At 39.6% G+C, this 23,961-nt stretch overlaps 1 protein-coding gene across 3 annotated transcripts in view; it reads left to right on the plus strand.

Annotated features, from left to right (window-relative positions):
• Window positions 1–1,095: 1,095 nt before the first annotated feature.
• Window positions 1,096–23,961, plus strand: part of DNAJB6 (DnaJ heat shock protein family (Hsp40) member B6) — a 64,741-nt gene continuing 41,875 nt past the window's right edge. For 2 of the 3 annotated variants that reach the window (XM_075492394.1, XM_075492392.1), the window contains exons 1-5: window positions 1,096–1,213; window positions 11,268–11,376; window positions 12,838–12,947; window positions 15,670–15,729; window positions 16,104–16,214. In XM_075492394.1, coding sequence (XP_075348509.1) covers window positions 11,312–11,376; window positions 12,838–12,947; window positions 15,670–15,729; window positions 16,104–16,214 — 346 coding nt within the window. In that variant the 5' untranslated portion in view covers window positions 1,096–1,213; window positions 11,268–11,311. Of the gene's footprint in view, window positions 1,214–1,643; window positions 1,781–11,267; window positions 11,377–12,837; window positions 12,948–15,669; window positions 15,730–16,103; window positions 16,215–23,961 lie in introns of those variants that run through there. The other variant, XM_075492393.1, reaches the window with a different exon arrangement.

Consider the following 23,961-nt stretch of genomic DNA (forward strand, 5'->3'; position numbering starts at 1 on the left):
TTTAAAGACTTGGTTCCATGACCACAATTTAGCATCAAATCTCACGGAACAACATTTCTTTTGAAGCTTGTGTTTCCCCCAAAGCACCAAGCCTATGCTTTTCTTAGGGCTGTCCTACTGCTTGCCTTGCTGATTTGTATTAGGTTCTCCTCTGTCCTATTCCAAGCTTGCTTTTTTCTTTTTGAACTGATCCCACTCCCACAAAAACACCTCCAAAATAATGAGTAGCCTTTTAATTGCCTTTATTTGGAGAGCACACATTTTAGGTGCGGCAACTCTCTAATTTCACCTTGGTGATCAATGCTGCCTCCAACTTTTTAAATAAAGGGCAAGAAATGTAATTTTACAGCAATTTAAATCATGGATAAAGTCCAGACTTTTTAAATAGAATAATAACTTGGCTGCTTATGCTTTGCTCTCAGCCATGACACTCAGAAAACCACACACTCAAATATAACCCAGAGGATGCTTAAATATGTTCACCCAGCACAAGGAATCTGTACAGGTGCCAGCTGGAAAACGACGGCTCTAGCCTCAAAAGGATTATGCGCGAGGGTTACAATTTTTGAGACTAAAATAAAGATGAGCACGGGGGAAGAAATTTTGTCTTCTCACTTCTAGCAGCCACACACACCTATTCAAAGAGTGTTTTTTTAAAATTACTGTGTTTTTTCTTCTCCTTTTCCCCCAGCAGCCTACCTGGACATCATTTCTTTTTCCCCCTCAGGGACACACGGAGGGGTTTTCCACCCGCCTGCCTGCCTGCCTGCCTCTGGGGGTGGGAAACCCCGCGACGGGAATACCGGCGGTGCTGTGAGAGGAAGCCAGCGCCGGGAAGGCCCCTTCCCCGCCCTGCGGCAGCCGCGGCCGCTGAAGGCGGCTCTCCCGGCCGGCGGTGCCGCCTGGGGACGCGGCCCCGGCAGCGGCTGCCTGCGGGGGCAGGCGACCGGCCCGCCAGGCCCGAAGGCCCGAAGCCCCGCCCCCGCCGCAGCGCCGCCGGCCGCCGGCAGGGGGCGGGCTCTACTTGCGCGCGGCGGGCGGGCAGCCGCGGGGCAGCACGCCGTTCGAGAAACTTCCGGAAACAGCTGGGCGGAAGTGACGTCGCGCGTTGACGGAGCTTCCTGTTTGCGGCTGGGGCGAGCTGCCGCCGTTGCCGTTGTCCCGGGCTGCTGGCGGGGAGAGTGGCGGCCGCGCTGCGGAGGCACCGGGGCGGGTGAGTGCGGCGGGCGAGGCTGCCCCGGGACGGGCCTCGTCTCCCTCGGCCGTGAGGGGAAAGGGGGGAGCGAGCGGGAGGGGGCGCCGGTTTCGGGGCCAGGCCTCGGATCTTAGCAACGGTGCTGCTGGTAACGGGGCCTGCCGGCGCGGCTCGGCGGAGGCCTGGGCTGGCGCCGCCATGCTGCGCGCTGGAGGACCGGCGGTGGAGTGTGCCCCGCAGGGAGCCGGGGTGCCACCTGCCTCGGGGTTTTCTCCCCAGCCGTTGGGGAGGTGCGTGGCAGCGGCCCCGGGGCGGCCGGAGCGGGGCTCGCGTGGGGCGCGCAAGGGAGCGGGGCGGGCGGCGGGGATTGGGGGCAGTTGGGGGCGGGCGGTGAGGGAGCCGCCCCCGGGTGCAGTGGCTGCCTCGGGCTTATCCCGTAACTCGGAGCGGAGGAGAGACAGTTTGGGATCCGCGGGCCGTACGATCCAGATAGGATTTGTCTCCTGTTTGCCGCAAGCAGAGAAGGCCTAGGGAAAGAAAATCCGCGTTTCCATTTCTGCTGGCAGTGGTTTCAGTTACAAAAAGGTGAGGGAGAGCCTCAGTTCACCCTTTGCTCTTGGATGTGTTGAACAGACCTTTTACTTAAAGTCCTTTTCTTCGCAGCGTACTTTTTTGGCATGCTTGTAAGGTAAACATACTTTTTTTTTCCCCGATAGAAGTGGTTTAGTTAAATTCTATTCTGCGTTAATATTAACTTAGAGTAGGGTCAGTAGTAAGGTTCGTTGTGGGTGAAGGCAGTAGTGGTCAGGTGTTTTGAACTCGCTGCTGTCAAGTTCCAAGCTGAGTTGAAAATTGTCGCTGGCAAGTAAGGAACGCAGTTTGTCGTCAGTATTTGCTGGACTTCTGAGAGGGCAGCGAGTTGGGAAGTGGAGTCACTTATGACCAGTGTTCCCGTTTGTAGCAACAACTTTATGCTGTGTTACAGTTTTACTGTCAGAGCTCTCGTTGGCTGCTGAAAACCTGTGCTGCAGGCTTGAGCCATTCTAATGAAGGCATCAGAAAAGATTATTCAAAATACTAAGCAAATTTGTTTTGAACTGATGATAATAAACTGCTCGTTTGGTTCTCATTTGGACACAGTAACATCATAGAAGCTAAATTTATAACAATGCTAATGTGCAAATGGTCAAGCTTGTGACATTGCATAGTCAGTCAGTGATCAAGCCCTGAGTTTTTAGTATATAAAGTGTCAAAAAGTGATAAGAACAGGGTGTTGACACAGAGGGAACAGCTGGAATGAAACTAGGGTCTGCCTCTCTGGTCCTCTGAGGTTGCAGTTACTGCTGCCTGCAGACCTTAATTTTTGTGTAATCTTTAGAGATCCCCATACTCTAGTTAGGAGGGATTTCATGTTCAGCTGATGATCAAGAGCCTGGTGGTTAAAGTACCATTGAGTTTGCTGGATTATGTTGTCAAAGAAGATTTGTTTGGACCAGTGAGTAAATGTATTTACAGATTTTGTCTCTGTGATTACTTTTTTTGTGTTTTTTTTAATTCTAAACAACCAAAATGCTAAGTAGTGCACAATACTGGTCTGACTTTGTTTCCCCCTCTTGGCTCTCATGCTGCCTTTTCAGTGGAGAACAAGAGACTGTTCAAAATGGAAGTTAATTTAGGATTAAATTTTCTTAAATAATCTCAGACATTGGAGGAGAAATTTAAATTACTACTTTTACTGGCAGTACTGTTTAAACTGCAATGTTAATAATAATTTCTCTGTCTGTAAACTGCAAAGTTCTCCTCGTTCTCCATCAGATTTGTCTTTACAGCACTTGTACTTTCTGACTGCAACACATTCTTATTAAAACAGCTTTTCTCTCTGGTATTTTTTTCTGTCTTTCCTAGACTGATGCAGTTTGCTAATTTATCTTGGCTGGACTTTGGGAGAAAGCATGCAAAGCTTCACTTTTGTGTAACACAATTTTTAGTTGGAGGGATAATGTGTTTTGCTATTTATTTTTTTAATAGATAGAGAAATTTATCTATCTACTGTATTCTTTCTTTCATCCACTAGAAGTTTTGGAATATACACGGAGAGAGGAGACAGCATAGGCTAAATCATCATCTCGATAACTAGGATATATGAGTTCCTAATAGTATTTGGACTGTACTGAGGAAAGAAATGCCTGTTTTTTGGTTTGGTGGTTTTGTTTTTTTTGGAAACTGTAAAACTTTCAAGACTCCTGCATCTGTACATCTGTGCTTAACGCATTGGCGCAGTTAGGGCTTTGAGCTGAGGTCGTATGGGATGAGGGTGATGACTGTGTTTTGCTGTGAGTCCGGAGGCATTGAAGTTCTAGCCTGGAATTGACTGAAATGTCACACCACATTGAACAGACTGAGTGTAGCCACCCGTGTTAGCTCTTGTGCTGCTGGCTACAGAGGATAGTTTGTCTCGATTGTGTTAGTACACTGGATTTCCAGACTTGAGCGGACCATCTGTTTCTTACCATATAAATAATGATGTTTGGAAGGGAATGTATTGCCTCAATTTTCAACTTAGTTGTGTGAGGTTTAATATTCTAGTATTTTGCGCCTTAAGTAGGAAGTGCTCGTTTCTCTAATAGCACTTATAAAGAACCTCGTCAGCTGTGTCCTGAAAACGTTTTCTGTCAACAGCTTTTCCTTTGTCTTGATTTATTCAAGGAATGGAAGGATTAGTGAGAAATTACTTAGCTTTGTCAAAACTTGGTGGATCTTATATATGATGATTGTTTATTTCAAGATAGATATAAATTAAAACTGTCATTGATTATATTAGTAGGTTTAAATTATATTTTCTTTGCTTTTGAATGAAATACTACATCTGAATGGATGTTAGATTTTTCTTAAGTTTAGACTTAATGAAAGCATTATTCTGCTTCTGTTTATTTAACTGCAAGGGAAGAAATAATTCATGCATATGATTTCACTCTTACAGTTACTAGTTGTATGTTTCATTTATGTTTTCTATTTGTTCTGAATAAGTACTGAAAATCCCACTGATACTAGTGAGGACTCAGCACATAACAAGGATCTTAAAGCTCATATAATGAGTCTGAAGCCATTCATAGCTACATTGCAGGCAGTTTTTGTTAAAACTTTGTTAATTCTTTTGATGAGAAGGAATTCTTTTCTGTCTTAAAATGTAGTCTGAATCTATGACAGCCTGTCATCTTTGTTCTGAGAAAGAAATTGCTGTTTGCTTTAATGTAACACTTTTTTTTTTCTTTTCTTTTTTCTGGTTGGCTTAAGTAAAATTATCATGACTCCAAAAATGACTTCAGGGGAAGTGTGTAGAAACTTTAAACTATTTTATTTTCCCCAAAGGATCATCTGGTTCCATGTGATTATTTGGCTGAAAGTTTCTGGACCCAATCTTTGCCAATTGAGGCTTTCACTGTTTTTAATCGCTTAATCAAACACAGATCATACATTTTTTAAAATGAGTTAGGAATATTTTTACTTTGTATAAAATAGCCTTTTATGGTTAGTTTTAGGAGAGGGCCAGTGTTCCAGATATTTGTATGACACAATTCCAAATTTGGACACCTGAGTTGTTGTGTTTTGGAGAAATGCCCCTTTGCTTTAAGGAGAGATGGTGAATAAGTACCCCTTGACTTAAGGCATGCTCATTGATCAGATAGATAAGCAGTGGAGTATCAGCCAAGTGCGTGAGGGTAGTCTATTCACTGATCTACTTCCTTTCCCAGTTTTTGTTAGCTAGTTTATATTTCTTTCACAGATGAAGATTTTTGATTTCTTCTGTTCCCATTTTTGGTAGGTTAATTGTATTTTTTAATGATTTCTTACTTGTTGTCCTCTATGGGCTTTCCATGTGCCAGGCAGTAATACAGACAAGAAAGTCCTGTAGTTCTTGCCACAGTTGTGTCCTTCCCTTGGGGAGGAGAGGAATGGACAGGGTTCTTTGTAACTTCTTGCCTTGAGGGGTGGGGGAGCCTTGTACAGGTGGCTCTTTTTTTCTTTGTGGTGGTGGTTTGTGTTGTGTGGTGGTTTTTTTTTTTTTGTTTTTTTTTTTTTTTTTGTTAAATAGAACCTGAACTGCAAGGTAAAGCAGTCAGCCCAGCGACCTTTTCCCCTGTATGGACTGCATCCTCTCATATAATAATCACTGTATTCAAATCCACTCTGTTTTCTAACATAGAAACAGGATGTTTGGTGTAAACAGGAGATTAAACTAAGCTTTTTGGAATGTTCATTTTATTAGATTCATCTCATGGGGATGCTGTGGTAGTATTAATGTAATGAGTACAAACATTGCTATTTAAGTGCATTTTATTAACTCTAATTATATGGTAAATATACATTTTTGCATGAAACAATGAATTTCAGGAATCTGTGAAGTTAAACTGTGACAGCTTTTCTAAGCTTAGGTAAGTAGAAGTTAAAAGTACTGAGGTTTTTAATATACCTTAGTCTGTACCACACTGTGCATATATCAGTGGGAAGAAAAATTTAATGTTGGTGCATTGTTTAAATGTATTTTTCAGATTAATTAATCACAAATGTTATACAGGTTTTCTTGCTCTGTATTACTGCACTCATCAGAATTAAAGTAACTTTCGGTTCCTTAGCGTTCTTAAACTTCCTCGTACAAAGATTTTCTGGTATATAGTGTGGGTGTTATGTTAGCACTTGTACAGCGCTAGCACAGTGGACCTTTGCTAGTACAGCCACGAGACTGCTTGTGGTCTCGGCTCAGTTACGTATGGCACATCCCAGATATTGTTGCTAGAACTGACAAAGATCTCTTAATTTTATTTGGGATTTGGCCAAGGTTTTGGGACTTGTATAGCTTCCTGCATTGCTGAGTTGTACTAGGTAAAATGCATTTGATTGTTGCCTGAGTGGTGTTCCGCTCTGAGGAGTTGTGGTGTGAGATTTGTCTTTTTTTGGTTAGGGTGTAGGATGACACCAGAAGGCAGTTTCTGTAACCAGTATCTGTGTTAAAGGCAGTGAACTCTTCAAGCCAGTGAGAACTCTTTGAACCACTGGTACAAATGTGTCTTGGAAGCCTTGGCAAATAGTTAGTGCTTTATGGTTGATCTTTATTTATCCTTCTTTTAGACGGGTAACTTGGAGACATGGAGGCAAGTAATTACAATTCATGGATTGCATTTGAAATCTGTAGCTTGTGAGCAAATGAAGTGACTGAATTTCATCTGAAGTTTGTTACTTTAAGACTGAAAGTATTTGTATATGTCTCTGAATTTACTGTACTGTAAATAATAAGCTTAGCAAAGATGACTTGGCTATATAAAAATCAAACTAATAAATACTGGAAAACTTCAAAAGTGTGTGTGTATGTGTGTTGCTTGGTATTCTTTGTCTGGCCCTGGATCCACAACACTATTAATGCTACTGTAGTCTTGTTCATATTCTGAAGGAATGTAAAATTTCATCATGTGCAGCTGATATACCGCTTTCTAATAAAACTCTTGGAATGTGAAAAATCGTATTTTTTTAATCATAGGTTGCAATTGCCAAGGCTCCTTGAGTGTGTGCATCATCTATTAACATACCAGAGACATCTCTAAATTGATCGGTTGCTGTTGAGTAGGTCAGACGCAAGCTCAAGCTGAACGGGGATTCAGAATAGGGTATTTATTCTTCCTGCGTTGCCAGCGGGACGCAGTCCTTTAGATACGTTCATAGAAAGCCGGCAGGTACTAGGAATTGGATGGCTGTGCAACTTGCACAGGGTGTTGATGACTGGCTGCTTCTGCAAATTGCATGAATTGGGAATTTGGAACTTCATATCCCTCTACCCAGGTGACTGGACTAGTCACTAAGCTTGAGCTATTCTGGCATCTTTCAGGACTCTCCGTGCTGCCCCATTGCTTCATGGCCAGAAATAGATAACTTTTTCTGACTAAGCTGACTGCAAAGGTCGCATGTCCCTTGCTGTCTGAATTCCCTCCTGACTGATTTAAGAATTTCTTGTTTGGATGCCTTCTTCCCTTCCGTATTTAATTAGGGGTGCTGCTTTGTCACCCCTGCAGGTTGTGCATCTGATTACTTTTTTTTTTCCTTTTCTTTGTCATCCGATCTTATAAAAGTTTATAGCGCTCTACATATGTATCTTCTGTAATTCTTCTTATGCCTTTTACGTAGTTGAGGACTTTGCTGTAAAGAGAGTTTATGAGCCGGGTTTCAAGATAACTCTAAACGGATCTAGCTTTGGGCTGTGCTGTAGGACGGAGGTCTCAAGCCTGGTCATGTACTCCTATCAGTTGCCTTGAGTAAGTATGAGCATTCAGGGCTTCTGCTTGCTAAGCCAGAACAAAGCTGACTTCTCCTGTGATGGCTGAGAAATCTATAAGCTATGGAAACTTTTGGTTCACATAACCAAATGATGTTTGATTTGTTTGATTTGTTCATGCTCCAAAGAAGGAGTTAGGGTAGCTGATAGCATCCTGTAAACATAGTGCAATTATGAACACAAGTAACTAGTTTTTTGCAAGCAAATGTGAAGGCCGTGAAACGACTTCTTTCATCTGGAGTTTTTTTGCTTGTTTTTTCTTCTGAGGCTTTGAAGATTTTCTGTGGTTGGAGGCGGGAAATTAGCTAATGTGGCCTGGCTTCCTTGTGGCTTTGGGGAAAAAAAAAAAACCTTGAGTGCCTAGTTAATGAGCCTTGCTTGTGTGTTTGGAGACAAATTGTTTGACAGATTTGGGGTTGGAAGAAGATTTTTGTCATGTCATTTTGGTTAGGACAGTTGAGTATTTTTGCTTTTCATTTTGCAGGAAGGTATATGGCTTGCTTCTTTGAAACATCTAGGCATTTTCACCATGCAGGTTCCTACGAGCCTTGAAACTACTGGTTTTATTTTTTTGTAATCATCTGTTTTCTGTTTTTCGTAAGTTAATGGTCAGCTGTTTTCTGTTTTGTTATAAGTTGATGGTGGTTGTTTTCTTGAGTGAATATTTTAATTTTTTTTTTTCCTGGAAAGATTGGAGACAGAGGTCTTTTCTAGTTTGTGAGTGGGTTGTGGGTTTTTTTTGTTTGTTTGTTTTTTGTGTTTTTTTTTTTTTTTTTTTTTATACTGGATGTTGAGCAAAAATCCAAGTATTTTTAAGGGGCTAAATATTAGCTGATGTTGGTTCATGTTTTTGCATGTTTTGCTTAAGCTGGACAAAAAAAAAAGCTGCAGATGAATTTTCTTCATGTAAATATTGCTAAAACCTTTTTGCACACAAGAAAAGAGTTCCTATGATACCTAAAATTGTAGCAGTGCAGTTTATGCTTTATGGTAACTAGCAGATAGAAATAATGATTAATCGAAGATGAACTCTTACTGTCACCCAAATGTTTGATTAAGGGAAGGAGAATATAAACAGTTTGTTTTCTGTAGGGAGCTGCTGGCTTGTCTTAATTCCAGACTTTATATTAGTGGTAGGTAAAAACTGAACAATAACACTAACAAAAGATAGAATATGTAAGCCCCAGACATTTCTTTGAAACAAATAATTCTTCTGTTCTTGGAGGAATTGCTTTTTAGGGTCAGAGTAATCTATTAAGAGCTCGTTGTGTTGCCTCAGCACTCATTTTTGGTCCCAACTTCAGGCTTCTGTTATTTAGGATATATTGGTGTATGTATTGAGTCTGAACTTACAACACTGCAGCACTGTTTTTAAACAAACTGCTAAAGTGTTTAAAGAAATATATGTTGAAATCAATATGACTACCAGTGTGCACAAAGTTCTCTAGGAAACGATGTGATTGATTTTTTTTTTTACATCTAAGTTACATTTCCTACCTGCTTATTCTAGCTAGAAGCTTGAGTTTTGAATTTTCCCTTTAAGATATCTGCTTAAATTGAGAGGAGTGCTAATGCAAGTCTCGTATTTAAGAAAAAAAGGAGAATATGGAAAAAACACTTAGCAGTATGGTACGTGCTCTTATGTGTTGTGGCTTCCTGCTGTTAGCTCACTGGTTTTAGGCTAGTATCTCTTGTTAGGAGGGGCTCTGACTTCTAGCCTTAAGCTTGATTCATACTAGATTTTTTTCCACCCCTCTGATTTCTTTCTGTAAGCTATATGTTCCATATATGCTATTACTTACAAGGATTGGCTACGGGATTTGATAACATACTTAACCCGTGCTAACCTTGCTCCTGTGTATTCATAGAGCTGTTCTTCTAATCATTGTTTGGGAAACAGCAAAACTAGCGAGGCTAGTTGATAGCAAATATTCTGATACATTTTTGGTAATCTATATGTTTACATATTGAACCCTGCCATTACTATATTAGTATTGGCATTCTTAATGTTCATTTTAATGCATGTCTCCCAATTCCCTTGGCGTTGGTCACACTATTAACTATAGCCTTACTATTTTTTTCAGCATGGAGGTTTCTTCAAAGAGCAAAGTCAATTAGAGGTCTGTTTACCTGCTGCACTTTAATTTTGTAAGTGTTTGTGGGACTGGATGGTTAACTAGGTTGCTAAAACCACCCGAGTTCTAAAAACACATTTGCTTCTGTAAGTAAGTCTGGAGGGGGGATGTAGTGTGGCAGGGTATCTCTTAGAACTGGTTTTGCTATTTGAGGAAATATGTGTGTAACCATGTCCCTAATTAAAGTTAATTAAGCTTTAACCTACAACAGCAATGTATTTTGAAGACGTACCGATTTATTTTAAAAGGAAGTCTCTCTTTGATGGATATTGAAAAGTACATGTAATAGTACAATAAAGTAATTTCAGAATATTTCACTGGGCTATATCATGCTGGATTCTTTCAGCATTTATGTGAAAGAACATGAAAATGAGACCTTGCCTGGGCTGAAATGAAAAACACTGAATGACTTGAGGGGGGGAAAAAACCGCCAGTGATTTCAATGAAGTTTTGTTCTTGATGCAAGGGATAAGAAAATGTGACTAATACATTGCTATATTGTTACATTCTAAGTATATTTGGGTGACTTTGTGGGCAACGAGTTGATAACTCATTGAAAAGCTCAGTGTTGCCTTGTTCATAAAACTTGAAATGAACCAGCAGCAGTGGTAGGACGGAAAGGTGGTTGGAAGTTTTGCCAGAATGGAGACTTGTTATAGTGGTGGGGGGAAGAAGCCTTTGCATGAAGAGATGAAATGTTCTTGAAATTTTTAGAAAGATTCTTTAATCTTAGTGGTCATTTAGTTGAAGTAATGGTTAGTGTAACTGTTCCTTGTAACTATTCTCTAATATTGACAAGAAACTGTCAGTATTTAAATTGAGTAGGGCAAATGCTTTTTCTTTTAACTTGTAGGTTTCTTAGGACTCTTGTGAAAACTTTATTCTCTTTTACTAGGAAACACAAGGTGCCTCTGTACTTGAGTTCGTTGGTTAACCTTGCAGTTTGAGCAACCTTGCCTGGCTATGTACTTTATGTTCGTAAACATAAAGGAAGTAAATGGAATTCAGTAGCTTTGGCAATATATGACTTTTCTGTCAATGTTTGAGTACAAGAAAGGCTTATTGGAAACTGTGGGTGGAGTTTTAGATTTCCAAGACCTGCACATACATTGCTTTTTCGAAGGGACCGTCTCAGTGAAAGTAATGTTCTGACGAGTAGATGTGGAAGATGTGGCCCCTTATTTATGCTCATATGTGCTTAAGACATGACATATGTGTCAGAGATTACATAAAGTGAACATGATATGTGGTTTCTTTTGCATTCAGAGTTATTAATGTATATACCAAAATGGTGATATACTGTATATACTCTTCTTAATATACCGATTAAATCTAGCTTTTCACTCTAAGTTGTTTCAGGAACCTGCTGTTTACCTATGTCTCTGTGGGTTGTGTTTCAGTGGAATTAAACAACATAAACAAAAATCAGAATCGAAGTATTGTTTGATCTGTCAACCTAAAATAAAGCGTTTTTATTTTTCTGGTGTTTGGAACATTCAAATTTCTAAAAACAAGCAGCTGTCTCAGATCAGGTTTGGTACTGGAAGGCTCCTACCTGACTTTTATGAAGTAGCATTACTGGACAAGCTTCATTTACAAGTTCTTATTGTTACAGGACTTGAAAGGCTCAGCTGTTGTTAACAAGACAACTACTGAAACATGGTGGATTACTATGAAGTTCTGGGAGTGCAAAAGCATGCCTCAGCAGAAGATATTAAAAAAGCGTAAGTATCACTGGTGTGTGTATATATATATAAAGATATGTATTTTAAGGAACAAATATAATCACATGGTTTCTGGATTCTGACTTGGTTGTCAGTAGTAGGATGAGTAGTAGTCATCTGAGGTGATACCTTCACTAACAGAGAAATATTCAGTGTTCTGAAGAAAAAGCATTTGCTCATTTTTATGAAATTGGGAAAAGAATCCTGAGTACTGCTAAAGCGAAAATGCCGTCAGCCGCTGGTTTTTGATCACTGTTAAAATACATTTCTGTACAAGTGTACCTCCAAACTTGATACGGTACAGGCAGTGACGGCCCCTTCTGTGGCTGAATTGCAGTAACTAGTCTTCCCCTCCATTTGCAAAGGTGCTTTTTCAAAGTTATTAACAAGTATTTGGCATGCTGCTTTTTTGGATACTAGCTCTTTCTTAACATGAGGTCTGGTTTCTGTGCTTAGATTTTGATGGACTGAACATCTGTTACTATTAAAAAAACAACCCCTGATGTTTAAATTAGGACTGTCCAAAGGAATTAAATAAACAAGTTCTTTGTTTAGATTTACTGTTTATGTACTGTTTTAAGATAGGTGTTTGTAACATTTTCAAAAGATATCAGTTACTTTTCAACAAACAATTGGGAGGAAACATTTCTGTAGTACACATTTCTAGTATACCAAAACTGTTTGACAATAAATTGCAGTTTCAAGTGACCTGGAAATCCTGTGTTTCTCTCTTCCTTTCTCCTAGGTGCCTGAGCTTAATTAATCAAATTGCACTAGTGCATCAGTTTGATTTTTTTTTTTTTTTCCTCCCTTGTTCTTTTGCAAATTCCTGCACATACTACTTTGTCAACTCAAATGTTTGAACTGTGATCTTGTATGACTCTGTGTAAAACACTCCAAATCAACCTAAGTGCAAGCTTAGCTTTGCCCATCTAAGTAGTTATGAACACTTTGCCTAAAATATTTCATTTGAGGATAGGAATTGTGTGCAGGTGTAGCAGTCAAAGAAGCCACTGATGTTAGGATGCTGTCACAGTTTGGTATCAGCGTACTCTTGGAGCTTTATCATCTTTATCTGTACCAGAAGAGTACTCTTGATGCTTCCCATGGCTGGTTGTAGTATTGAATAATTATGGAGCCCTAAGGAGAAGCCCATAGCAGAAATGTTATGGAACATTTTGCTTAGACCTGCCAAATGTTGATCATCAGAAATGCACAGGAATAATCTCAAAATAACTAAAGAACCCCAAACCCACTTTTTTTCTTTAAAGCAAATCTGAGTAGCTGGTTCTTTGTGTACCTGCAGAATCTGTTGGTACTGGTCTAGATGTGAGATACAAAGCACTGGGGAATTTCTAAATACTTTAATCCCTGACAACTTGTTTGAAACATTTTGTGTTTATCTGTATAGCATATTCCTTCCTTTCAGAGTAAAACATCCTTTGTTTTCCTTCCATTTAGGTACCGTAAATTGGCATTAAAATGGCACCCTGATAAAAATCCAGACAATAAAGAAGAGGCAGAACGGCAATTTAAACAAGTAGCTGAGGCCTATGAAGTTTTGTCAGATGGTAGGTATTTTAAAAGGGCTCTTGAATGGCAAGTCTCTAGTCTGAGTATCAGACTGAAAATGCCGATGTACGATGGGGTATTGTAACTTTAGTTTACCATCCAACTCAACTACTTCCTTTTCAAAAGAAAGGAGAGAAAAAGGAGCTTGCAGATAAGACAGAATAGGCAGAAATTTTGAAACAAAAAATTCAGGATCTCTTTAGATGAGTAACCAAACCAGTTTCCTTCTAGAAATCTAAATCCTATGTTTGCCAGGCTCTCTTCAGAAATTTCTGAAGAGCTGTCTGTGAATACCAATATTCATTTTATCTTAGGAGGTAAAGCCCCAATGTTACCATCAGTATAGGGGAATTACTGTGTTTATCCAATAAAAATCAGGCTAGACACACTCTGAAGTATCTACTGCTGGGCCTACTGCTTCTGATTCTTGTAGGAGTAACCTAGTCTTGACAAAGCCCAAGCATACTGTAAACCTTGCTGAAAATTTGGATTGCGTTTGGGTGAATTCCATAAATTCAGTCAACTGTGATACTGAGGAGAGTGTTTATTTTGAATTGTTCTGAAACAGTTGCTTATCCTGACCCATGTGGTGCAGGAATTCAGCTTATAGTTCACCCATACCTTTTTGCTTGAAAAGTATCATTAACTTTTGCTAGTGTTCTGGCAAAAGCAGTCTGAATCATAACAAAGTGATTTAAGCTACTTTGATTATTTTCCCCTGTAATTGACTGCAGCTGTCTGTATGCTATTTCTGAAGTGTCCTTGATTTCACCTGAGACCAGTGAGCATGGGAAAGCTATATTTAAAGCACTAGCAGCCTCTAGATTACCTTTCAGAATTTGGCCTGGTTTATCAAGCTGCAGTCTTGTACACTACATTTCTTTGGTTGGATTTGATACTTAATTGATATGGGAGAAACAGAACTTAATTTATGGGCAGTTCATTGTATACTTGTCTTCTAGAGTAATTTACACTTAAGCAAATTTTTTGAGCAAGATAAAAATAGGATACTGGTCTGGGTGTTATACAGATTAAGTTCTTTGGGAACAGTACACTGCTAGAATTTTAGAACATCTTCTAAAAATGCTGCCTGTTTTTGGATCTAGACCAAATCCTAAATTACTGGTCTCTTAACAATCACTTGTGCAGCAGGGGTATCTGAATCCTGAGCCCTGTGGTTGAGAGGCAATCAACTGTTCTGCAGACTTAATGAAATTTTCTGACACCATTACAGGCTTGAATGAAGACAGGTTTTTGGCAGAAGAATAGTTTTGTAAGGGGTTACATAAGCAAAGAATACTGAAATTGGGTGATCATAGAACATACTTCCCTTGTGGTTTCAAGAACGTTATATTTTTGAAGATGAACTTCGGACTTTGTTAGCCCTCAGGTCTTCCTCACTGTTTCCTGCTCCTTCTGACAGTTTGTTTACCTTACTGCTGTGATCTTTTTACATTGGTGGGTAGGTTAACCTCCTTTCTTTAAAAATTGTTTTCTAGAAAGGCAATATGGGTAATGTACCAAGCTTTGCTGGGGGTGTGTATGTGTGTGAACCTATTGCAAGTTTCTATTATTTGGAGATGAAGACCAGTATATAAAATTTTAATTCCTGTTAGTCAGAAGCATTTTACTTTTCGGCAGCTGTTTGAGGTAACTGCGTGTTCTTTCAATGATGCTATTTAAATTTCAAAAATATCTTTCACTGAAGAGATTCCAGTGGGAATAGCATGTTAATATTAAGAGTCTAAAATCAGATGCTCTGACTGGTTTTTGGCTGATGCTTCCACACCAGTGCAAGCAAAATAAGCTGACTATGTGCCTCTTTAAGGTTCAGGTTCCCTTCCAGTACCAACAGTACAGTCTGATCTTATGTAGTAATGTAGAGTTAATTTTTCTCCCCTTTCTTACGGATACTGGAAGGCTGGTCTGCAGAGAAATTAAGAAAGAGCCATTCCATGCCTTCTGAAATAATAAAGAGCAAACGGTTTGAGTCAAATCCTTCCATGGCATTTTTTTAACATCACTTCATTCCCCTTTTAAACTAGAAGTGGTTATAATTAATTTGAGGGGTTTTGCAGTCACTCATACAAACACTGTCCTTCTGTTCTCATAACTCTGCCACAATGGGCTTGGTCTTGGTCTTGTGCAATGAAAGGAAAAGAGGCAATGGTCAAGGTTTGAAACAAGGGAAATTCCAGCTGGATAGAAGGAAGAGAATGCTTATAATGAGAATACTTGAGCACTGGGACTGTTTTCCAGAGAGACTGTGGAATCTTCTTTTCTTGGAGATCAGGGCTTTATGCAGGCAAGTTTTGACCAACTTTGAGATTAGACTTGTTTGGAGGAGAAGGTTGAATTCCAGAGGTCCTTTACAACCTAAAGCTTTCCGTGATACCTAGGTAAAGATGAAGACTGCAGTATTCTTTTTAAAGGCAAACTTCCTTGTGAAGTTTTCCTTATACCAGAATTTTTTCTGATACAACAGGACCTGAGCTTCTACAACTAAATGGTAATAAGTCTAAAGTTTAGTACCTGTTCTTTCTGAACCTAAATTGCTTTGGCGATCCTCAACAAAAACGTTCACCAGTTACATGCCAGAACTTTCTTAAATAAACTAGCTTTGAGAACATGTTTAGCTGAGAATACCAGTTAAGTCTTTCTGTTTTTTTTCCAAATTCAATATGCCTATTTACTGACATGATGTACAATTTCTCCTTGTAGCTAAAAAACGTGACATCTATGACAGATATGGAAAAGAAGGCTTAATAAATGGAGGCGGAGGTATGTTGACAACTAGCAGTTCTTTGCTTTCTCTGTTCTGTTGGAAAGCCATTTTCTGCAGCTTTCTTTTTAAGACAGGAATCTGGAAATGCCTATACTAAGGCCTAAAATGTAGTGTTCTGAAAATTGTAAAAAGAAAAAACAAACGTAATTTCAATTTTTGTAGTTGTTGTAAAAGGTATTACTGATATCTGGAAACAGAGAAAAGAATTATAAAAAGTATTGTGTGTACTTAACTTGAGTGATAGCTGAAAGGGAAAGAAAAATTTTAGAAATGTCTTTATATTTTTAAATGATTCAAATACCATATAGGCCTGAACTTTCTTGTTAGTAAGAATGTGTGAGGGTAATTGAAATTTAACTTCTTTTTGCAGGTGGAAATCATCACGATAATCCGTTTGAATTTGGATTTACATTCCGTAACCCAGAAGATGTCTTTAGGGAGTTTTTTGGTGGAAGGGACCCCTTTTCATTTGACTTCTTTGGTAAGTAATTCTCTGGTTTTAGTTATGTGTATCTAAAGTGTGACTAAAACTTTACTCTTACAAAACAAACATAGCTAGTGCAGCTTTATTAGAAATAGTTCGGAAAACTGGAGGTAAACAATTGGTATTTTGTATTATATTTAAAATATAACACAGGACAGATATGGCTTGCCAGTTCATGTTGTGTTGGAAGGCCTGGTTTAAAAAAAAAAACGTAAAATCGTGGCTGCTTTGTCTCTGTAGGTTGGAAGAAACTAACGTTCAACAGAAAAAGTATACACTGGAATTCCCTCTTGAGAATTTGACTGGGCAAACTTAGTCTGTTAAATTTGATCTCTTCTGATCTGTCAATATTTTAATGTAGCTTTGAGAGCTTCTGAACTGGACAGGTTAACTGTTACAATATAGCTCTCAGTGTGAACTTGTATCATAGCAGGAATGATTTTCTTTTATCAAAATAAGAACAGCTGCATACATAATCTAGACGCTCTCCCAAATTCATGTCACATGTTTGCTTGGGGGATAGAGCCCCTAAAGGCTCAGATAACTTAAATAGTTCTTGAAGCCTGCATGCTTCATTTAGTTAAAGGAAGCAATATGTGATAAAGTTGTCAAAGTAATCTGTTTACTATAGTGCTGATGGTCTTCTGGCTTGTGATGTTGCTTGCTCTAGTGTATTGAAGGTCTTTTCAGAGGTGCTGGAGTTCTTACTCGGATCTCTCTGTGTATGGTCTACTGCATAAAATGCTGACCTATAAAGTGGAACAGATCCTGTGTTCAGTATTTTACTTGGAGAAAGTAAGAAGTCTCATACTGAAAACTGCAAGAAGTGTACTTGAAAAACAAAGCTCTCTTCCTATTCAGTGCCTTAATATCAATTAATCTCCATAATAATGTATGTAGATGTTTGTATTGGGTTTGCGTGGCAAAGTTGTGGTAGTGGAGTGGGCTACAGGAGTGGCTTCTGTGAGAAGCTGCTAGAAGCTACCTCTATGTCTGATAGAGCCAGTGCCAGCCGGCTCCAAGATGGACCTGCTGCTGGCCAAGGGCGAGCCCATCAGGAATGGTGGTAGCACCTCTGGGAATAACATATTTAAGAAGGGAGGAAAAAACCCTGCGCAACTGCAGCTGGATGGAGGAATGAGAATATGTGAGAGTAACAACTCTGCAGACACCAAGGTCAGTGAAGAAGGAGGGGGAGGAGGTGCTCCAGGCGCCAGAGCAGAGGTTCCCCTGCAGCCCGTGGTGAAGACCATGGTGAGGCAGGCTGTCCCCCTGCAGGCCGTGGAGGTTAACGGTGGAGCAGATCTCCACCTGCAGCCCATGGAGGACCCCACACCAGAGCAGGCAGATGCCCGAAGGAGACTGTGACCCTGTGGGAAGCCCATGCTGGAGCAGGCTCTTGGCAGGACCTGTGGACCCATGGAGAGGAGCCCATGCTGGAGCAGGTTTGCTGGCAGGACTTGTTACCCCGTGGAAGGGACCCACGCTGGAGCAGTTTGTGAAGAACTGTAGCCTGTGGGAAGGACTCATGTTGGAGAAGTTGGTGGAGGACTGTCTCCCGTGGGAGGGACCCCATGCTGGAGCAAGGGAAGAGTGTGAGGCATCCTCCCCCTGAGGAGGAAGGAGCAGCAGAGACAACGTGTGATGAACTGACTGCAACCCCCATTCCCCATCCCCCTGTGCTGCTGACGGGGAGGAGGTAGAGAATTTGGGAGTAAAGTTGAGCCCAGGAAGAAGGGAGGGGTGGGGGAAGGTGTTTTAAGGTTTAGTTTTTATTTCTCATTATCCTACTCTGATTTGATTGGTAATAAGTGAAGTTAATTTTTCCCCAAGTTGAGTTTGTTTAGCCCGTGACGGTAATTGCTGAGTGATCTCTCCCTGCCCTTATCTCAACCCACGAGCCTTTCATTACGTTTTCTCTCCCCTGTCCAGGTGAGGAGGGGAGTGATAGAGCAGCTTTGGTGGGCACCTGGTGTCCAGCCAGGGTCAACCCACCACAGTGTTTTAATATTTTTAAAGGTAATTTTTTATCTTTGCTGGCAGCATTAAGGGGCTAATTCAGCTCAGATTTTAATTACATCTTTCTCTAGTTTGCTATTCAGGGATCATCAGTTGTTGGATGACTCTAATGAAGGATTACAAAAGGGTTTGAAGGGCTAGAGGTTGAATTCAGTAGAACATTAGTTGATGAATTAGATGAATAGCTAGAGGAAGAATCTGGTAGAGGATAAGCAGCAGAACTTTAGCAATTAGATCCAGTGGGAAATCACCAGAAATTTAGTAAAGGGCAGATTGGAGGAAGCATCTAGCAAAATACTGATGAGTGAAATGGAGACTGAACTGGGAAGATGCAACTTCTTCACGGCCCGCAGTAGAAGAAGAATCTTAAGGAATACTAGACGAGGATTTCAGTGTAGATGAGTGATGTCAGCATTGGTTAGGCCACATCTGGAGTACTGTGTCCAGTTCTGGGCTACCCAGTACAAGAAATAGAGCTGCTGGATAGAGTCCAGTGAAGGGCCACTAAGACAATTAAGGGACTGGAGCTTCTCTCACATGAGGACAAAGCTGAGAGAATTGCTGGAATTGTTCAGTATAGAGAAAGCTCAGGATGAGGGGCTCATCAATGTATATGTGAAGGGAGGGTGTAAAGAAGGTGGAGCCAGGCTGTTGTCAGTGATGTCCAGTGGCAGGACAAGAGGCAATGGGCACAAATGGAAGCACCAAATGTTCTACCTCAACTTAAGGTGACACTTTTCTACTGTGAGAGTGACTGAGCATTGGAGCAGGTTGCCCAGAGAGGTTGTGGAATCTCCATGTTTGGAGATAGTCAGAAGCTGTCTGGATGAGGTCCTGGTAGGACCCGCTGTAGGTGGCCCTGCTTGAACAGGGGATTGGACCAGATGACCTCCAGAGGTCCCTGCCAACCTCAGCCATTTTGTGATTGAGTGGTAGAAAACCTAGAAAAATCTGAGCAAGATGTTGAGAAAGATCTGAGCAAGTGAGGACGAGCTGGGAGAGAGTGTTTAGCTCTCTTGGGTTTTTTTTGGTTTGTGGTTTTTTTCTTTTTAATCTAAGATATTTTAAATAAAATAGTTGGTTCTCAATCAAATATCATTATAGTAAATTGTATAGGTAAGGCATGTTCTAGCTACTGGGAGACTGACATAGGCTCTGTTTGATTTTGGTTGTATTTACTTCATCAGCACTAACAAAATATTTAACTTGCTGTCTCTAAAAATGTCAGTGTTCGTGACTAACTTTAAAGCTGTGAAGTTAAGTTCTGCATGTTAAATAGTCACAGCCTTGAAAAGAACCTGAGGACTTACATTTTGGATTCCTTAGAAAGAAGGCTGTACAACATAGTGCATAGAGCTATGTAGCTTATCAAATGGAGATACCACTACTGCCAAAGTTTTCCTGGGATATTGCAGCTACTTTAGCTTCTCCTGTAGAGCAATAGTGATACACCTTACCCTGTGGAAACAGTGGACTTAACAACATACCTCTGCACTGGTGACATTGAGGCATGCTTCCAAAAACATTCTCCCCCTGCTTAACACCGAAATTTATTTATTTATGCAAAAGCAGGTTATCTGCTTCATATATTGATCACTGTCATTGTCAGCTTTAAGATATGAGTAATGTGGCACAGGCTCCGCTTCTTGCAGAGTAAGGTTCTGGCGCTGTCAGCAGTGTTATGTATACTCCAGCTGATGAAAACTAATTGTTTCAAAGCTGCCTCCACTTTATGTAGATAGTTGCAGTGTCGGTGACCAGAGTCTTAAAACCTGTGTTGAGCTTTGGATTCTGAGTAAAAGCTCTTGTAACTTTTCTCGTCAGAAGGCTTCAAAGTGAGCACCTCTTACTGTTTTGAATTTTTTTTTGGCTTTAAGATGCTTAAGACATTCTGTAATATGGGAAAATGTAACTCAAAACAATTTTTCCACAGCTTTCTATAAAAAGTGTTTGCAACAATCTCTGCGTTTACGTGAATGTTTAAGGTAGTACAACATGAAAATATGGGTGCTTTCAGCTGAATGTAGTGCATTTAATAATGCCAAAAGCAAGCAGTAGAATTGTGTGTATAACATTAATATTTGTATAGGTGAAGTAGAGCCCTTGTAGATTCTGCTGTGTTGAAACACTGGTGGGACAGCTTCTGTCCTGAAGAATAAGGGAATTTATCTTCTAAAAATGAGGAGCTTTCAACTTGATGAATTTTCTGTGGAACTAGTGACTTCTTAAGGAGCTACTCAGGTTATAATTGGTTTTATAAGCAACTGAATAAGGACTGAGGTCATGCTTTCTCAAAATATATGCTGGTGGAATCAAAGGTGAAATTGAATAAACACTTTGAAATGTTTGCACCTTTTATACAGTTTGAAGTAGCATGTAGTGAAGCCCACAGAATGCAGGTGGGACTCTATATATCCTGATTGCCACTGAATATGCAAAGAGCAGCATTCAGATGTATAATCCCTGTAAATTTATGGATGTGAAGAATTTCTGAAATTGTGCTATGAATTGAGTGTGTTAAACTCCATTGAGCTATGTTGCACTGCTATTGCAGTTACAGAAAGTTTTCTTTATAAACAGAGACATCTTTATTCATCTGTAGAAAAGAGGAGAATGTATGAAGACTTCTGTCGTGATTTTTAACTGATGAGTCCCTTCAGACTTTTCAAATGAGAATTTATAATACTGTTGAAGACAGCTCTGAACACTTCCAAATGGAGCAAAGTTAATGTTATGTGATGTGTGTTGCATGTGTTGCACTGGAATTAACTCAGCCAGTCACAATTTCTCTTCACTGATTTTTCAGGCAAATTCTTTGTAAAAATAAGGGTGCATGAAGGCTAGTACTTTTTAAAACTTGATCAGATAATATGACGTGGTTAACTCTCTTAACTTTTGAGACATGTGGGCATTTCTGTGACACCTGGTTACAATAGAATCTGCTTTTTCCTAGTGAGCTCTTCCAGTGATAGTTTTCAGTCTCCTTGACATAGATGGATGGTAATGGTTATAACAGGAAGAAAAGGTGATGCTTCCTATGCAGTACTACTCTTTGTATTGCAAAGTACTGCCTTGGAATATCAACGTCTAGTTAACTGGTATTCAGCACTCTGTACCATATACTACTTCTATTCTTTGACTGTCCTTTGATGTTAGACCGGTTTACTCTTAATATAGGGATTGATATTTCAGTAAGTTTGTTTTATACTTAAACTATATCCTACTCAATTTATATATGGTGCTTGCCTTTATTTGGTTTATTTGTGCTCCATGTAGTGTTTTGTTCGTATTTTACTTGTAAACTTTTCAAGGACATTCTTCTGCTGTATTTTAACAGCTCATAGTGAGGGAAGGATCCCAATGTTACTACTGGTAATTGAGGTGTACTGATGAATTTAAAGACTGCTGCTTCAAGCATTGTGAGCAGCAGAAACTGATGTGTTTTGGTGTAGGCAAAAGTGCTTGACTGTGATTCTGGGCTGCTAAAGAATTGACTTTGTTTAGAGGCTTTTCAGATTCTCACTTCAAGAACAGGTTATATGTTGGAAAGGATTATCAGTGAGGAATTATATTGAAAGATGGAGTGGATATCACAAGAGCATGACATTACCCAACAGGCAATTCAGTAGTTCAAACAACTCCTTAACTACTTAAGTCTTCTTTCTGTGTACATTGAGCTTCACATACACATCTGGTGACATTTGAGATGGTTTAAGGTATCTGAGATGCCTGAATTATTTCTGTATGGGCTAGAAAATACAACTCAGGACCTACAGCAGAGCAGTCTCCTCCAGCAGCAGTATCTAGAAGCTTGACAGGATGTTTCAGGGCATTTCAAACAGCTTTAGATGCCTGTATATCTAGTTAAATGAATCCCACAAGGAGCCATGCTTTTCTCCGTGGTAGAATGTGTTAATAATGCGACGTGATAAATTGCTCCAGATGGATGCCCTCTCTAGACTTTGTCCAAGAGAAGTCTGTTTGTGGAGTCTCTTTCAACATAGATTATAATCTTGACAGTTTTGCTATAGTTCCTAAACATTTTAGTATTCTGGATGTACCTTCTGAGATGGTATTTTATAAATATCTTAAATGTTTTTCTTAGTTTGTGAAGTAGAATTCATGGTGTATTTTAATCTAAATTTAATACTGGATCATGCATATAAGCCCATATACATTCTGTGGAGTTTTCCCTTGAGAATTCTGGTTACCTGGTTTATGTGGTATTTAAAAATCTATACTCTTGGAAGGAAACCAAAGGTAGAATTAAACTTAACACCTTTATATGGCTAGCTAGATACAAATATTTGTTACAGAAAACGTCAACTAGCTAGTTATCTGGTATGTAGTTTGGTTCCATCAAACAACAGAATTACTGCAGATTGACTACTGTAATATCGATTACATAAAATGAAGCATGAGTGTTCTGGAAAAGTATAGTGAGTTACTTTAAGCATCTATGCTAAAGAGTCTTCACTTGACAAGAAAGAGAAAAATCTATGTGCAGTAATCATTGCAAACTGTATTTTACATGATCTGTGTTTTAGGATGTTGTTTAGGAATGGGGATAGCTTCATCAACCTTTTTGTCTCAAGGACAGAAGGTTGTCTTGCTGGGGCAAAAAGTTTGCATAAGAGTCAGATCATGGTTTTAATCCACATGTAATCCCATTTCTGATAATTATGATGTTTAGGTGTTCTAGTGCAAAATGAATTTGTTAGTCAAATGGGTTCTTAAAACTGAAAATGGAGGTGGCTTTCAATTAAAGCTGTCTTGCACAACGTTGTCCTCTTTGTAATTAATCTTTTTGTTGGCATGAATTTGCAGCTTTTGGTGCAATTTATGAAGTGCTCAGATTTGCATGTGCATTCATTGCTTTGGTATGAATATGCACAGTTATATTTTGTAAGCACCAGTCTTAGATCATAATTATCCACTGAATGACCCAAACCTCACTACTATGAATTTTTCAGAAATAACTTGATGGTGCAAAGAAGGTTTTTGAAACACAGGAATTGTCTCACCCAGACAGCATTATCAAACAGGAATAGGTAATGCTGTGGCTTCATGGGTAGCTAACTAATATATAGCTTCTGCTGCTGAAAGGAGAAGGCCTGGCTCCAAATTCTCATGTCTGTCTGAAAACTTTAATTTTTGACTGATGTCCCATTAGATACATTGAGAAGCTGTTCAATAGCACACTGGCCAAAGAGGAAGTTTCTCAGGCATCCCAAGCTAGTTCAGGTTGTTAGTCCTCAAGAAAATGGTTTTGTTTTGTTTTCTTGGATGGCTAGCTGGTTAAATTGATCAGAGGACAAATGCTGAACATAGCACAAGGAGAGCAGGTCATACAATGGTAGTGGAAGATTCCTCCATTTTTAAGGTGTGCCTGAACATTTGGGCGTTAATTTGATAAATACGAAATGCTGGTTAGAGTTGGACTTACTGTACTCTAGCATCTTTGTAATTATGGTATAGATGGCATTCAAAGGTAATGTTTTAGAAAATTAGAAAATTCTAGAAATTTTTCTTTCTAGAAAATTACTAATCCCGGGGTCTCTGCTATATATCATTAGAAAGACTTTCAAATGCTTCTGCTGGTAAACTGAAATAAGTGGGGCAAACATCTGTTTGACATCTAATTTGTGGAAGTGAGCAATTACAAAAGACCATGCTGAAACACTCCAGGCAGGTGAATCAACAGTGCTTGTAACAGCATCTTAGT

The sequence above is a fragment of the Mycteria americana genome, chromosome 2 (assembly GCF_035582795.1).
Source record: "Mycteria americana isolate JAX WOST 10 ecotype Jacksonville Zoo and Gardens chromosome 2, USCA_MyAme_1.0, whole genome shotgun sequence".
Classification (NCBI taxonomy): domain Eukaryota; kingdom Metazoa; phylum Chordata; class Aves; order Ciconiiformes; family Ciconiidae; genus Mycteria; species Mycteria americana.